Raw genomic sequence first — 17,215 nt, 5'->3', positions numbered from 1 at the left:
GGCTCGACTCATGGTTTTTGAGCAGTTGTTGGGCTGGCAGTATGGCATTCTTATATCAAATCTTACTGAAACGGTAAATTAGGCTTGTGAAGGATTGCTGCCATCTACAGACAAGACTTGAGAATAGAACACAGTATTATTGGAAGCCTGCAAAACACCAGATTTATGTACTTAGTGACCACTTGACTAACTGCCTGAAAGCTAAGTTCTCTCCATACAAACTAAGGTTGGATTCCGCTCTCAATTACGTGTGCGCGCGTGTGTGTGTGTATGTCTGTGTCTGTGTGTAAAATACACCAGGCAACATTGCATATGGTATTGGAAGCAATTTACTTGCAGATCTAAGCTTTCTTTATGCAATTCAACTGAACATTTGAATGTATTAGAGGTGTCGCAACTATGTGCATGTCCAACAGCAGAATTTGACCCCAAACATGTCACGGCATGTATCTCATGCCATTTATGTCAATATAGGATGCTACATGTTGCTGAATGTGGTGACCTGTTTCAGTTTTATCAGGAGTTTATAATTAAATTCCCCATCTGACCGTGTGGCATAACAAATATCACTGGGCAAAAAAAAGGATGAAAAAACGCACTGTCATTTTCCTTTTACCAGTTTGGATAGTGACTATACCAAACAAAAAGCAAACTAGCAGACAGCAAGTTATCCAAGATCTCTCTAGCATGACTGTTGTCTATTTGCGTTACATTCAAATAGTTTTGTTCATTTCACATGATCACCATTTATAATAAACCATGACACAGAAATCATGAAAAAAGAACGAAGTTGTAAGCTTATGTCATGTCTCCTTTAAAGCTGTTCGGTTCTTGATGCATTTCCATTTCTGGGGGCTGTACTAGTGGCTAAGAAATGCATTTCCAATCCACCAGAAGATACTTGAGATTTGGGGCTTGTCTTATTAACTGATTTGTAGAGCTGCACTAAAGAATTTGAGGGGCTAGTAGGAAGTTTTCATAGCTAAAAGCCAGCCAGGAGCATAAATCAGACATTCAAACACCAAACAAACGAAATCCATGATTGGGTTACTCTCTCAGCTACCAATGCATCCTACTCTCATGTTGCCCAGCAACAAAAAATGAACTCGGCAGCTTCCCTGCCATTTGTGGGATCTTTATAGAAGCCAGAGAGGCAGCCTGAATTTCAAACAGTAAGAAATACTGGTGGGTTCAATTCTCTCAGAAAGGATGTACAAAGTGCTGATGCATATGGCATGACTGCACTGATGCCATAAAAGGAGTGCTAGGGTTTTGATCAGGTCTTAAGCATTCAGTTTATACAAGTAAAGGGAGCTAGAAAGGGAAGAAGGTGTTAAATAAAGTATGTCTTCTGAAAATGATCTCAAATATCATTTGCTCTTAGGTCTGGCTGGTTTTGCTCGTCTTTGTCCTGGAGATCAATATGAGGTAAGTATCATGTCAGTTCCCTTAGTGTAAAATGGGGGTGCGGGGAAGAGGCGGGATTTCCATCACTGTACGTGATCCTGAAAGTAACTTCTTGTAGTGACACCTCTGGAAAGAGCTGCTTTTTCCTCAGGTATATAGCAAGAAAAGCCCCACTGTTGTCTTTAACTGAATGTGTCAACAGTGAAGACTTCAAGATCAGACCCAAAGTACTGGATGATGGCTATTAAGATAACAATAGGTCTTTAGCTTTGTTTTAGAAAAAAATCTTGTCTCACAATACCTCATTTTTAGCATAAGTCTCCAATTCCTCTGTGCAGAAGATGCCTCATTTATCCAATCAGTGCAGATTGAATAGACCAGATCTATTAGAGCAACACTATATCAATGGGACATTAATACCAGGGCAAAATATATATAGGAATGACAGAACAGGTTGTGCTGGTTGGGGAGTGGCACTATATGTGAAAGGAAGCATAGAGTCAAATATAGTAAAAATCTTAAATGAATCAAACTGTATCACAGAATCTCTATGGATAGAAATTCCATGCTTGAATAATAAGAATATAGCAGTAGGAATATACTACCAACCACTTGATCAGGATGGTGATGGTGATTGTGAAATGCTCAGGTTGATTAGAGAGGCTATAAAAATAGAAAACTCAATAATGGGGATTTCAGCTCCCCCATATTAACTGGGTACATGTCAACTAGGACAGGATGCAGAAATAAATAAAGTTTCTAGACACCATTAATGACTGCTTTGTGGAGACAGGATACTGGACTAGATGGACCCTTGAACTGACTCAGTATGGCCATCCTTATGTCAACTTTTATCAGATGCAGATCAAAACCAACCAGAACCTTTTGGAAGTTAGAAATAGTTTGATAAGATTTCCGCCCACCCCTCCCTTTTACCAAAACCCACTTATTAATCCACCAGTCACCATTTCTTATTTGCAGTGGCAGGTCCTCCATTGGGGGCAGACAGTTCACTAGCTAGGGGCAGGTTCTCTCTATAGAAGACTGACCAGGCAGCCTAATTCTTCCATACCAAGATCCTCCAGCTAGGGTGGCCTGCTGTTCTCCCTGCTTTAAAATGTAGCATTAGGTAGGGGGCTTCACTTACGTTTATGCCACAGAATTCACAAAATCTTGGAGCATGCAGTATTCCTTTTTGTCTTCCCAAGAGAACCTGTCAGCCCCTAGAGAGTCCTGGTGCCTGAAAATAGAGGTAGACGGCCAGCCCTGTGATTCTGTCCCCTGGATACAGAGATAATAGAGCAGATAAGTGAAGTTGCCGTCTCTTGGCCAGAGGAGGTTGTGCGAGGAGGAGAGAACAGGACTCCCCATGCCACCTAAAATCATTCGGACAAGCTTCTCACAAGCATATCAACTTGTGGTGTTTTTGCAAATCTCATCCCTGAATCTTTTCAGGTCTCTAGCAATGATGCAATATTACTAATGACATCGACATCTCCTTTTTCTCAGCCCTAGCTGCTGAGAGGGAAGGAATTTCTGGTATTAAGGGTTTGCCTTCCCTTTCTGCCCTGGGTTCTGGATCAGTAGGAGCAAGTATTTCTGCAAACCATCTAGTGCTATGAGAGCAGGTTTACATTATGAAATGAATGTGAGAACTCAGTGCAGTGCCCTTTCAGCACAGATGTCCTCCATGCAGAGTTCAGCATTCATAGCATCTATTCTTCAGGTGTATTTCAGAAACTGCCATTTTCCTCATATCTTTGTCTGACATTTGTCTGCTGAGAACAGGTAGAGCATGCATGCCAAGGAACTAAGAGGACTTTTCTTTCTCATAGATTTTCATGCGGTATGGCCACCAGCGATGGAAATTGAAAGGCAAAATTGAAGTGAATGGCAAGCAAAGCTGGGATGGAGAAGAAATGGTTTTCCTCCCTCTTATTGTTGGGCTGATCTCTATTAAGGTAAATACATCAATTTGTACTGTCTAGCCACCTGCTGCTAAAAGCAGCCCATAAGGCTGAAAAAGAATATAAGGCCCTGTTCCAAATACTATTGCTCTTTACCTTTGCAGGTCACAGAAGTTAAAGGACTTGCTACTCACACTCTAGTGGGAAGTGTTACTTGTGAGACAAAGGACTTGTTTGCAGCTCGGCCTCAGGTGGTTGCTGTTGACATTAACGACCTTGGCACTATAAAGCTGAACCTTGAAATTACCTGGTAGTAAGTAAAACTGCTTTACTTTTCAGTGAGTCAGCAGCTTCTCAAAGCCAAGTAGAATCTCATATCCTCTTGTTTGCCTGGTGAAGAGCATTGGTAGACAGTGGTGACCCCCGCTTTACCATAGACTTCCTGTATGACCTGGGGCTAGTCACTAAAGATACAGCCACGCTTAGGGCAGCATGCAGAGTATAGACACTGCACACTCCGCTAACCCTGGTGTAAACAACAGTGTAGACAGTGAGGCACAACGTAGTTGAGCAGAACAATGTAGACTGCCCTACACCCTAGGGTGTGTACCCTACATGGCTCTCTACCAGGGTTGCCAAACCTCCAGGAATACATTCAACCAAAATTGGCAACCCTATTCTCTACAGGCCCTGGGAGTGCCTCCCAAGTCTCACTGCTGTTTTTAGCAGCATAGTGTCCTGTTGCCGCCCTGCTGCCAGAGCCTTTTCCTGTCATTTATAGCTACGCACCACAGTGATGAGTGTGGACACAGCCTGTCTCACTGCAGAGTGTAGCAGCACATACTTGACATATCGGCGCAAGTGTATACAAGGTCTTAGTGTGCTTGTGTAGTTCTCTACCTGTACAAAGGGTAGAATAGCACTTCTCCACTTCACAGAGGTGTTATGGGGATAAATACATTAAAGACTGGGGCACTCAAATGCTACAGTGATGGGGGGCATATAGATGTTGCCTCATCAAACAAACATCTGATGGCAAAATTGGGCCCTTCTTATATGCATGAAAATCTCAGTTACACTGGTGCACATTTTAATGGAGATTTACACTAGCATAATAACCAAGAACAGGATTTGGCCCAGAGCATTAAAAACTAGCCTTCACATGCTTGACACATTGCTTCAGGGTAGTGGGAAATCCCTTGACATGCTCACCCCACAGCAATAAGCAGCACCGGATGATAGAGCAAGGATTCAAAGCAAGATTTTATGGCATTTTAAAGAAATATCTACCAGTCCTCTCTAAACAAACTGTGAAGTATTTAATATTTACATTTGTGTATGTTATATCTTATAATGCAATAAAGCATTAAACCAGTCATGACAACTTCTGTATTCCATTGTGATGCAACAGCTCTATTAATAGTAGAGCGCCTTACTCCTAATTATTTTTGATACCTGTCATCTCAAATGGAAGAAAATTCTTCATGCTGTAGGAGTCACATCATATTAGCATACGTAAAATTATTCCTGGCAGTGGACTGCTTTTTATCCTAAATGAGAATCTCACTTCTGAGCTAACTGTCCAATGAACAAGATTTTCTCTTTAATGCTTCACTTAAAAACTGAATTCTCCTTTTTAGATTTGCTGCTAAAATCCATTACTTTTCTTGTGTGTCAGGTGCAGATTATTCTAATGAACTAAATGAATAATAATAAAAAAAGGAAACAATTTCCCTGTAATTGTGATGCAGTCTCATTCTACCTAGGGTGATATTTATTTATTTATTTATTTACTGCAGCCCATTTGATGTTGAGGACTTGACCCCATCCACAGGCAATGTGAACAAGGCATCTGCTCTTCAAAGAAGAATGTCCACGTATAGCCAAGGGACTCCAGAAACTCCTACCTTCAAGGATTACTCATTCTTTGTAAGTTAAGTTTGGCCTCACATAATTATGTAAAGAGACCCTCACTACCTCATCAAAATATTAAATGCTTAATTGCTTTAAAATGCATTTTTCCCAGCTTCATCATTATGCCATGTTAAACTCTATGAAAAGCAACACACTTCCAGCTGTTCAGCATAGAAGTAAAGCATGTTTAGGTTCCTGTAACCCTAAAATATAATATGGTCAGTTATTGGATGCCCATACTTCTGCTTGTAATATTTGAGGAGACTTTATACAATGTATGTTTATTTGGCAACAGCAGTTTAAAACAATTAGAATAAACCTAGTTTGTTTAATCTAACTCAAGGTGACATTCACCCTTATACAAAGGATCTGCACAAGTCCCACTTAAACTATATTTTGATGGGTTAAGTAGGATTTAAGTAGTGTATTGGCCTTGCACTGAGGTGAATTTCACCTGCAATTAATATCTTTAAAGTTGGCTGTTTAAGTGCTGTAACTATGATGCATTCAACTAACTCCCCCTTTTGCTTTAATTGCTGAAGAAATGGCTACATCCTCCACAAGACAGGCCGCAGTTGTCAGTTTTAGATGCTCTGCAAGACACTTTCTTTGACAGGCTGCAGCGCAGTCGCTCTTTCAGTGACCTGCCATCTCTCAGGCTGAGGCCTAAAGCAGGGCTAGAGCAATATGTGAGTTTTGCTGGTGTGGGTGTGTGTGTAATGAATGATTGTTTCAGTGCGCACGTGGCTTCCTCATTTCCATGCATGCTCTGTTTGATCTTTAGCATCACAAATCATCTACTTTGCTGACTGGTTGCAAGGGAGAGACTATGAGTATAAGCCCAATGCTGCTCTCAAGAAAGCCAATAGCCAAATTCCCATTGACTTCAATAGGATCAGGATCACAGCCCCTATCTAGGGATGGGGAAGAGATAGTCAGACAACCCGTCTTTAGGAATGCGAAGTTAGCTTGGTCGATGCTCTATATTTTTCTTGTAATCTGACTTCTAGCACTGAAAGAAAATTTAAAAATGGAACATGGAAAAAAGCAAAAAACAAAAACAGAACCTGAAATATATTTAGACTTAGAATGAAAGATACAAAGAACTGGGCAAAAGTTCAGTAGAACTTTGGATGCTTTAATGTTATAAACTAAGCCAATGTATAAATGCTTGCAGCTTTCTTCAGCAAATTGTCAGCAAAATATGTCATTTTTCATCTGTGTTGTGTTTATATGTGAGCTGAGACCTAGTTTGCCGTGCAATTTAAAACGTTCTAGGGTAAGGACTACGTTAAACAACAAGCGTTATATTGTAGGCTTTCAATGTCATTCTAAAGAGATTCTTACACTTCCCATTTTGCTGTGGTTTTTTTTATCCTTTTAATGTTCTGTGTTTCATTTCCTACTATCTACTTCAAAGATTGGTTAAAATAAAAGAAGAATTTGTTCTAAAACTCCAGGATGGCTCAAACCTATTTATAGTGAAGAAGGTAGTAGAGATTTTTTTTAATGCTACATTATTTATACTAAAGGAGAGTTAAATGTGAGATATTCATACATTTTGCTCCTTTTTACTGATGCCTTGTCTAACCAAAGACTATTTAAAAAAATTTTTTTAAATGCATTCTGGTGAAATTCTCCAGTCAGATCTAGATGGCAAGTTTTGGCTCCTAAATTTTGTTTCCCCTACAATGTATAAAACTCCCATGGAGGTCAGTGAGATGTGCACATGTGTAAAATGTGGAGAGCGGAGGTCCACTGCATAGACCTAAATGTAGAAAATTCTGTCCGTCTGTATACACTACTGTCTTCTACCTGTCAGTTTGTCAGAGAACTGGTGGAAAAAGCATCATGCAAGTTCTCTGTTATCTTTGAGATTCTATGTCAGTGGTCTCCAACCTTTTTACACACAAGATCACTTTTTGATTGGGAGCTGCAGGGATGGTGCTGGGGGCGAGGGCAGTGCACGGAGCTGCTTCCCCCAGCTCCCAGGGGCTGCAGGGCTGTGCCAGCAGCCAGCCACTTTCTGGAACAACATGGAGCCATGGCAGGCAGGCAGCCTGTCTGGAGCCCCACTGCTTTGCTGGACTTTTATCAGCCCAGAGATCACGATCAACTGGCAGTGGCTCCAGGATTGACCAGTCAATCGCAATTGATACGTTGGTGACCACTTCTATGTGACCTACGTTCACCAGTTACTTTTAGTATAACAAATACATTATTTTTTTTGTCAAAAGTATTGCATGAGTGAGATTGTGTGTCTCTGAAAATCATGTAATATTAAATATTAACATGAGCTAGTTAAACAGCTTTGTGATTCTAGGATTTTTTTTATTGCTTTAGAAATGGAAAAAACAAAACAGGAAGTCTGAGCAATCACTAAACGAGTACAGACGTGCACAAAAGGACTGTAACAATATAATAATGAACAAGCTTTTCTATGTGAAGTAGTAAAATGAATAATGCAAATTAAATTGCTAAGAATTAATCCAATTATACCTGTTCAGATCTCACTGTTGTGTCACTCTCAATAGTGGGCTCAGTTTAGTTTGCCAACGGAAAAGATACTGACCAAGTTTCCCAGACCTGATGTAGCCGGTAGCACTCCCACTGAAATGCGCAGGAGATGTGTCAGCTTATGCCAGGGCTGAATTTGTCTCTCTTTCTCTTTTACACACACGTATCGTGTGTGATGCTTTCCTTGTGTTTTATTTTTACAAGTTTACATTATCTTTGCAGTCCAATTCGCCAGATGACATCTTTGAAAATGGGATGGCAGGCACTGAGAAAAGACCAATATCGTTCAGCTTTGGCGATATACCCAATGGAGATTGTGCTTCCCCACCCATCACTGTAGATTCCGCCTCTGCCCTTGACCCTTCCAGTCCTGAAATTACTGTCACACCTCCAGAGCACAAAGCCTCAAAAAAACCAGCAATGCACAGTTCCAGCACAAACTCATCCCTGGACTCTACACCTGAGTCAAAAGACTTGAAGTCACAGCCAGAGCATACACCAGTACATGAGAACAAGAAAAGTTCCAGGGTAGCTTCTGAAGTTCATCAAAAGCCTCCAAGGCCTGGGAGTGATAACCTGTTTATAGATTCTAGTATCCCAGTGTCACTTCTACAGGAGACAGATGACGTGTCAGAGCTGAAACCGGTGGAACTGGACACCTATGAAGGCAACATCACCAAACAGCTGGTAAAAAGGCTCACCTCTGCAGAGGCTCCAATGACACCTGAAAGGCTGCAGTGTGAGGGATCAATAAGTGGCGAATCAGAAGGATATAAGTCTTATTTAGATGGAAGCATAGAAGATGCCTTTCAGGGGCTTCTCCTAGCCCTTGAGCCACACAAGGAGCAGTATAAAGAATTTCAGGACCTGGACCAGCAGGTGATGCATCTGGATGATATTCTCAAAGTAAGTATATTTTCAGAAAACATAAACATAAAGAAAATCTGAATGAGTATGAGCAACCCTATTAATTGTAAATAGCAAAGTACAGTTTTTTTAGTCTATCAAGAGCTCACTGGAAAAATACCTAAAACCAACTGTTTCACTCCAACCTTGATTGACCAACCATCTCTTTTAGAGTGACACATTTTAAAGCTATGTTGTTTTCAGTTTGGTTACTATTACCTTACGTTCTTGAACAATTTGTATTTTAATTTAATTAGATAGAAGCTGAAAAAAATAATGGGGTACCATAATCAACAAATAATTGAATAAATTTCCTCCACTGCAGAAATTACTTAGTGAAACTCTGATCTGTGTTATGCAGGAGGTCAGATCACAGCAGTCCCTTCTATCCATAAAAATCTACAGGCCAGATTCTCAGCTGCTATAATTCAGCCTGTCTTTATTGACATCAATAGAGCTCTGCCAGTTTATACCAGCTGAAGTTCTGGCCCTATATCTGGATGAATGGAATTGTTAAAAAATGTCTAGGTGGCTTAGGAGCACAAGGTCTACTGAAAGTTAGTGGGACTTGTGCTCTTAAATCATGTAGGCTTCTCTGTAACTAACATCCCTAAGTATCTAAATCATAGAATCACTGAAGTGTAGGATTGGAAAGGACCTCAAGAGGTCTTCTGGTTCAGTCCTCTGCACTCAAGGCAGGACTAAGTAATGTTACAAATCCTGTAATTAGTCTAAGAATGAGACTGAAGCTAAAAGGAAAAAGTATTTTACATATGTTAAAGTACATAATGTCTTAACCTTAGATTTGTTTCACAGCTTTTCACTAATCACTATGATGCACATTTTTTCCCTATGAAGATATTCATGATTCTTTATCATGAGGACAGAGTTAATTGGGAATAACTGCTTTCAAATGCTTCATATTCCTATGCCAGGCAGTCTGTTGGAATGATCTGAGTAGTGTAGAATTAGCCATATAATTGAAGAAGAGCATAACTAAGTAAAGGAGGGAGAGGTTGTCCTTTTGCGTTACCATTTTAACATCTGTGTTTCCATTGGCATTTACAGCTACATGATACTTTTCCAAGTTAAGTGCTTTTCTGACAGCCCGTTCCTCCTGCTCTGAATCCCTGAACTAGCTCCGAAGTGGATTTGTACATGAGAGACTACAAGTATCAGTTATTTTTGAACTTCCCAGCTGCTCTGCTGCTTGTGCAAATGAGGTCAGCTGTCAGAACAGTACTGGGGCAGGGGAAAATATTCATTTTCTCTGTCGGTGAAGCATATCATACAAAGGAACAGAGGGGGGATGCATGTGCAGGTGGGATACTTGGACTCTTGAGACCATTGCTTCTTTGAGATCGCCACTCAACCTGTTAATTTGCTTGAAGATTGAGACTGTGGGTCACTAACCAAGTTGCTGGACTTCATCTTCAAAAGGTCAAGACAGAAGCTTGTTCTAGCTGAAGAAAGCTTCTCTTGACTGTGTCAGCAGGAAGAGAAAATTGATAGTGCAGTTGCTAGAGTTTTATTTTGTACAGGACAGGAAGCTGCATTACTAGCCCATCAAACATGTAAACTGAATGATAGGCTGGATAACACATACCTATCTCACAGGGGTGTTGTGAGGATTGTTTGTTTAATGCTTATGCAACCTTTGAAGGTGTAAGATACTGTAAATGCTAAAGTATTAATATTATGTACAGATGGCATAGATGCAAAACTCTAAATCACTCCAAGGTGTGGAAAAGTATGGTTCTGGAATCAGATCTGAACTTCCCAGGTAGCTCATCCCTCACTAATGGGCTAAACCAGAACCCTGAATCTTAACACCAATTTTTGGGAAGGTTCTGTTCTGGAACCATACTTTGTGGCTTCGAGCCATCTCTGATGATGATGATAAGTATAGCTACAACTGTAGAAATTGCTCTGCAAAACTGCTGAAGCTGATCCTAAGTCAAGTTACCAACTTAAACTCTGATCTTGCAAGATGATCCACACAAGCAAACATCTGTGCCCATGCAGAGCCCCACTGACTTCAGCATAGCTGAACACAGAGTCTGCCTGCATGGATCACTATGCAGGATTGGGGTCTTAGAGATTTCTTACAAAGGCCATGAAGCTTTACTTACACTTTCTCCCTGTTGTTCTGAGTTTCTCACTCAGTTCCTCCTTATTGATATGAAAAGAAGGCATCTCCTCTGGTTGGAATTGTTACTTTCTGGGTTATAATATTGCCTTTAGGAATCTCCTTGTCTCCTGGAGTGTCCAGTGCCATATTTGATAGAGGAATGTCTTGTTTTTCTCTTGCTTCCAGTCCTGTACAGTAATCTGGAGAGATGGGACCAAATTCATACCATATTTAAATTCCATTGGCGTTATCCCAGGAGTGAATTTGGCCCAGTACAGCTTGAATGCATTCATGTAATTAAGCTCTTGTACCTAAAATTACTGCTATGGAATGTGCTTTGCGTTTTCAGCCTCCCACATGTTCATTAACAGATTGTCCTCCTTAAGGCCATTGAAGATCTTTTCAGTTGACTTTAAGTGAAATGTATGACAGAGCTGAACCCCAGCCCTGATATGTTTTCTATTTGGAGCTTTTTCAGTGTGTAGACTTTGATTGCATTTCTTATGAAGGTGTGAAATTAATATAATCCAATAAAATTAAGTTTTAAAGCATATAAAAAGTTATAAACTTCAATGTTATCCTTTTTTCAGTAGTTAAATATATTTTTGGTGTTCACTGGTTTGTTCTGCCTTTGCAGTGCAAGCCAGCAGTAAACCGAAGCAGGTCCTCCTCCAGTGTCAGTCTAACAGTTGAAAGTGCTTTAGAAAGCTTTGATTTCCTGAACACCTCTGACTTTGATGATGAGGATGGTGGAGGTGATGAGGTTTGTAATGGTGGAGGAGGTGCTGACTCAGTATTTTCAGACACTGAGACTGAGAAGACTAGGTAAGTCAATAGTGACAGCCAGCTTGCGTTTCTCAAGGCAAGCCACTACACTAGTTCTTTGTCACTAACAGAGGATCCTGGTGCACACGTTAATCAAGGAAGATGAAACTAGATGTTTGAAGTTATAAATCAAGAGGTTTTCTAGTGGTTAATACACATGAAACACTGCAAATGCAGGTATCAATTTCTTGTTCAAACACCTACACTCTGTCCCCCAAAAGGGAAGTGTAATAAATTTGCACACTGAGTTTAATATCTGCAGAGCTTCTTCCTTGATATAGGTTTGGACCTGGTTTTCCTTGGTTTGGATTTAGTAACTAATTCCTCTCTGTTTTTCCTCCCACCCTGTCTTTTCTCTCTAGCCCAATGAGTCTTTGCAGTGGATTAGGATTGTCAGTAACAGTAATACAGGGCCAGATTTAAACTGCATGGTGTAGGTTTCCTTTGGAATGCAAGAGTGATGACTGGTACTTGTTCATGGCCCTGCATGTTACTTGCCCTCATTCCACCACTGTCTTTGTGAGAGAAGTAGTTGTGTGTTTGTTATGTGCTGTCATGTCACCTTGTGAAGCTGACTGTGTTTTATCATTAGATCCTCATGTATACACTTGTAACCTGAGGAGAACTAAAACATGACCCAAGAAGTCTACACACCGCAAATATGACTGCAAAAGGAGCAAAGAACACACTGCGGTCTCCTAAAAGGGAAGCTACATTTCCCACTTCCCATCATAGCACTTGTAAGGGATTTTCCAGCACAACAAGCAATCACCATTCTGCCATGGGGGGTGGGGGAGAGAACCACATCATTGCATATTCCCCTCCCTCCCCCCCCAAAAAAAAACCTTGGACTTAACATGGAAATAAATTATGCAGATTACGTTGCTTGCTAACCTAGGCATTATTAAATTCATCCAGCTCCTGCTGATGGGAATGACAAAACTGCCTGCAGAGTCAGGCCTTATATAAGCACCATAGCAATGAGTTAAGTGAACTAGCTTAAAATGAAAAGGTTTCCTTTTTTTTCCTAATGAAGATTTTTGAAAGCAGCCTCAGTTCCTACTCTGATTTTAGGTGAATTTGAATGCATAGTTTAGAGCGTCCACCTAAAGGCGTGCAGGTGCTGTGATTTTTAAAACATGTAAATATGTGTTTGCATATTGGAAATCCGAATCGGGCCCTATTTTCAAACCATGAGAGAACATTGTTGCAACAACAAGAAAATGGAAATGATTTAAACACAGTGAGAATAAGTATTATCATGTGGAAAAAATATGGTGAACTGTTTGTTATACACACTATGCCTAAAACAGCAGATGGAACCATCATGTCTCTTATTCCAGCTATGTTTTCTTTTACTGACAATTAAATCTGGTGCCTGCAAAACACTGAAATGAGTTCTTAATGGTTTAATTTTTGAGAAACCACAAATCAATAATGCAGTTTAATCCAGAACAATTTGGTAACTAATAATATCAACAGATGAAAAAATAACAAGTGCTAAGAAGGGCAAATTTCAAAGACTTCTTGGTGAGTTCTCCACAAAAGAGGCATTGTTCTGGAGAAACAAGTAGGCCACTGTGGAAGCAATTTGTCTTTTAAATGTGTACAATCATTCCACATTCATTACACAATGTTACTGCCAAGTTAAGATATGATGTATTCATTAAAAGGTTTCTGGCTTATCAAGGGCTCTTTGGTTACAGATCACTGCTTGCAGCAATTCTTCATGTGCCTGATGTTAGTCATTTTGAGTTAATGTGCTCTGTCTGCATGAGAAGAAAATCAACTCCTTACCCAACTTCCTGCATTAACAGTTACAGGTCAGATCACCCAGAAGCCAGAGGGCACCTCAGTGAAGCTTTGACTGAAGACACAGGAGTTGGGACCAGTGTAGCTGGAAGTCCTCTCCCACTGACCACAGGGAATGAGAGTCTTGATATCACAATAGTTAAGCATTTACAGTGCTGTACACAGCTCATTCAGGTACAACTGCTTTTGGGTTATATTTTTATTATAATATTCCTAGAGGCCTTTGTGTGCCAGCTACTTACGGTTTAAATTGACTGATGAATTTAGTACTGGGTGAAGGCAAGGCAGGAGTACTGCTAGACTGAACCAGTTGAGGGACTGACTGACACCAAGAAAGCTTCTGCAAATGTAGCTCTTGTAATGTGCCTCAGTCGTGACCTGCCAAACCTATGTTATGCCAGTCCTGGCCCTCTTCTGAGCTGAGCGCAAGACTTGCAACTATAGGGTAGTTGTGACATGAACTACTGGTGTCCACTACAGAAAGTGCAGACCGCTCAATTCACTTTCCCATTGGTCCCAAATCCTGGCACTGATCCTGCCACTGACTTCCACTCCACACTCAGAGCAGCTGCAGGTCAGCCTTGTTATGTGACAGGCTTTCCAGAGCTGACATGGAAGCCCATACATCCACTGTTAACGCTAGCTAAACCCCAGGCCACTGGAAGTCAGCCAAGATGTGTGTGTTTTTTAAAAGCGAAAGGTATTTTGGGTATAAAAAACAAGATGATTCTTTAAATGCAGGAACTGTAAAATGCTACCTTTGCTTTGAACTCTATGTGAAGCACAGTGGAATGTTGCACTGAAGTCCAGTCTCTGTGTGAACCAAGTCTGGATAGTTATACATTCCAGGAAGTTTTCCCTCCCTAACCAAAGTAAAAACTTGTCCCAGGATCTTCTGCTTCCTGAAGGGTGCCTCCTTTGGAGAACATCAGTGTTTTCCTGTTGTATTGGAATACTGTATATTGGAGCCTCATTTACTGCATTAGGCTCTTCATTCCCACACAGACAGAGTGAACATCTATTTCCAGTGGCCACAGGCTCACTCTGCTAGAATAGAAATCAAGTTCTGCTTCTATTATCTTGCTGATTTAGAGAGCTAAATCCCAGCCATATAGAATAAGGAAGGGTATTGGGCTCAATACAGGAGTAACTGCATGAAATTCAGTGGGCTGCACATGTTATGCAGGTGGTCAGACTAGATGATCTAATGCTCTGCCCTAGTCTTAAACTCTATGGAAGGAGTTGAGTGCCTAAAGCAGCACTTTGCTATTTAAATGAGTATTTAGGTATTTCAGTATAGGCATAAAAATTGGGCCCCTAAGAAACAGTGAGCAAGAACTGCAAAACATACACACACACAGAAGCTTTAAGGAGATACTATGCAGTAGAACCTAAAGAGTTAAACACCAGAGTTTAAAAACTGACCAGACAACTACACACCTTACTTGGAACCAGAAGTACAGAATCAGGCAGCAGCAGAGACCCCCCCCCCCAAAAAGCAAATACAGTACACTGTGTTAAATGTAAACTATTTAAAAAAAGGGAAATGAGTATTTTTCTTCTGCACAGTAAAGTTTCAAAGCTGTATTAAGTCAATATTCAGCTGTAAAATTTTGAAAGAACCATAATGTTTTGTTCAGTTATGAACAACCTCCATTCCTAGGTGTACTATAGAACCTCTGAATTACAAACAACCAGTTTCTCACTACAGTTCTTAGATTAAAAATACCTGTATTCAGATCAGACTATTTCAGCAAGATGAAACATCTTCAGGACTCTTAGTAGGGTTCAGTAATTTTTTTTTTTTTTTACCCTTGTTTTATTAGCAAATTGTGTTCTCCAGTAAAACTCCATTTGTTGTAAGAAACCTCCTGGATAAACTGTCCAAGGAGATCGTAGTATTGGAGAATCTTGCAGAGATCAGTATTGAGAACATGGGGAACATCATCTCTGTAACTGAAGGTAAGCAACAGTAAGGGGGTTTGCTTTGGAAAGGCTGGCCATGTGTGTGTGTGTGTGTGTGTGTGTTCCTAAGCAGTGATTTGTCTCACTTTTAGTAAATTCCATTGCACTAAAGGTTGACGCACACAGTTGCAAATGCAAATGGACAGTGACTGGTATCAGTCAAAAGATGGTGGCAGGAGACATCAGGCAGGGCTAAGGTATGATATCCAGAAAGGCAAGGGGAGAAGGGAGAGATACTCGCTATTTCCAATGTGCCTCCTTTCCTTTACCACACACAAAAAGCAGATGGCTGCAGTAGTAAAGGATATTGCCAAAGCAACTGGTGTGGGGTCTCCTCTGAGAAGCCAGATTCTTCCACCTCTCCTTGTCCAGAATGCTGAGATTATTTGGGGGAGCTCTAGTTTACAGGATCAGAGGAATGACACCGTCTCTGAATAGTTTGTTTAGGAGACTACTTTTAATTACCATTATTGACTAACACTTAGAAGCTCTGTAGCATCTTTAAAGAGCTTTACAAATATTATTAATCCTCACAAGCACTGTGGACTAGGCAAATATTGTTAGCATTATTCTGCTGAGCAAGAAACAGAGGCAAAGCACTTAGGTGAGTTGCCCTAAAAGGAGTGTGCGCCAGAGCCAGGTTTAGAATTCTGGAGTTTGTGGTTCCCAGTCCCGTGTTCACACTGTTACCTCACATCTCTTTGGTACTTCATGGTAATTGAATAACTATTTTCCAGTTCCCAATACTGGATCAGAAGCAAGCTTGCTTTCATCATTTTGGGAAGCCAAAACACCTTAAAAGTTCTAAGAGCTGGCACTTCCTGTTCATTGGGAAGTTAACTACTCAGCCGTGGGGTGGGAACAAGTATTTATCTACGTATGTTTTTGTTATACTAACACAGCAATCTGATCTCTACAATTTTGTTTCACTGGTTTTGTTTTTCCTCCCCAGCAATTCCAGAATTTCATAAAAAGTTATCACTGCTGTCTTTCTGGACTAAGTGCACGGGTCCCACAGGAGTGTATCATACCTCTACAGACAAGATGATAAAGCAGCTGGATGTCACTTTTGCCACAGCTGTGAATGAAGAGTGCCCAGGACTTGCAGAAACAGGTAGATTCTTCAAAAAACAAAATTTCTACCCATAAGTCAAGGTGTATCTGGCAGAATCTGTCTTGTAGTGGGCTTCTGAAAAATGCTAATAAAAGGAGACCAAGTTTTGCTCATCTTCAGTTACAATTCTTCATTCCCACAGAAGTCAACTGGGATGTAGTTCAAAAACCTTACCTGAGAGTAACTGATTTAAATGTTTGGTTTTTTGCCACAACTTGTAAAGCCAGAAGATTTTGCCCAAAATAGTAAACCTAAAGAAATTAACTGTTTTAAAGTCCACAATTATTTAAAATAAAAAAAAAAAAGTGTGGCTAGCTCTGATAGTGCATTAGTTTAGTCAGAGATTAGGGGAAAATTCTTTATTTGCACTGCCCAGGTCATTTTCTTGCCTGTTCTGCCTGCCAAATTCACACTGATGTCAATAGAAGCTTTGCGTATGAACATAAAATAGCAAAAGATCCATGCTCCAGGCCAGCTCCTGCTCCTAGGCAATTTCATTGACTTCAGTGGTATTACAGAGGTGCAACTGGGCACAACATTTGGTCCTCTATTTAATAATGCACTGTCAGGTGGAGAGAAAGGATGGTCTAATGGACAAGGTGGTGCATTGGATTCAAGAGTTTCAATTGCTGGCACAGCCACAGACACCCTGTGTGATGTAGGGCAAGTCACAAACTGGTCAGTTCCACTTCTGGAAGTTGGCAATAGTTCTTCCCT

At 40.5% G+C, this 17,215-nt stretch overlaps 1 protein-coding gene across 2 annotated transcripts in view; it reads left to right on the top strand.

Moving 5' to 3' along the window:
* The window catches only part of RIPOR2 (RHO family interacting cell polarization regulator 2), a 99,614-nt gene that overhangs the window by 64,162 nt on the left and 18,237 nt on the right, over positions 1-17,215 (top strand). The window contains exons 9-17 of one of the 2 annotated variants that reach the window (XM_030552557.1): positions 1,385-1,428; positions 3,243-3,368; positions 3,479-3,627; positions 5,114-5,243; positions 7,968-8,651; positions 11,420-11,607; positions 13,425-13,593; positions 15,246-15,381; positions 16,337-16,498. In XM_030552557.1, coding sequence (XP_030408417.1) covers positions 1,385-1,428; positions 3,243-3,368; positions 3,479-3,627; positions 5,114-5,243; positions 7,968-8,651; positions 11,420-11,607; positions 13,425-13,593; positions 15,246-15,381; positions 16,337-16,498 — 1,788 coding nt within the window. Of the gene's footprint in view, positions 1-1,384; positions 1,429-3,242; positions 3,369-3,478; positions 3,628-5,113; positions 5,244-7,967; positions 8,652-9,719; positions 11,359-11,419; positions 11,608-13,424; positions 13,594-15,245; positions 15,382-16,336; positions 16,499-17,215 lie in introns of those variants that run through there. The other variant, XM_030552558.1, reaches the window with a different exon arrangement.

Source organism: Gopherus evgoodei, chromosome 2 (genome assembly GCF_007399415.2).
Source record: "Gopherus evgoodei ecotype Sinaloan lineage chromosome 2, rGopEvg1_v1.p, whole genome shotgun sequence".
Classification (NCBI taxonomy): Eukaryota; Metazoa; Chordata; order Testudines; family Testudinidae; genus Gopherus; species Gopherus evgoodei.
This window is presented reverse-complemented; position numbering and strand designations above follow the sequence as displayed.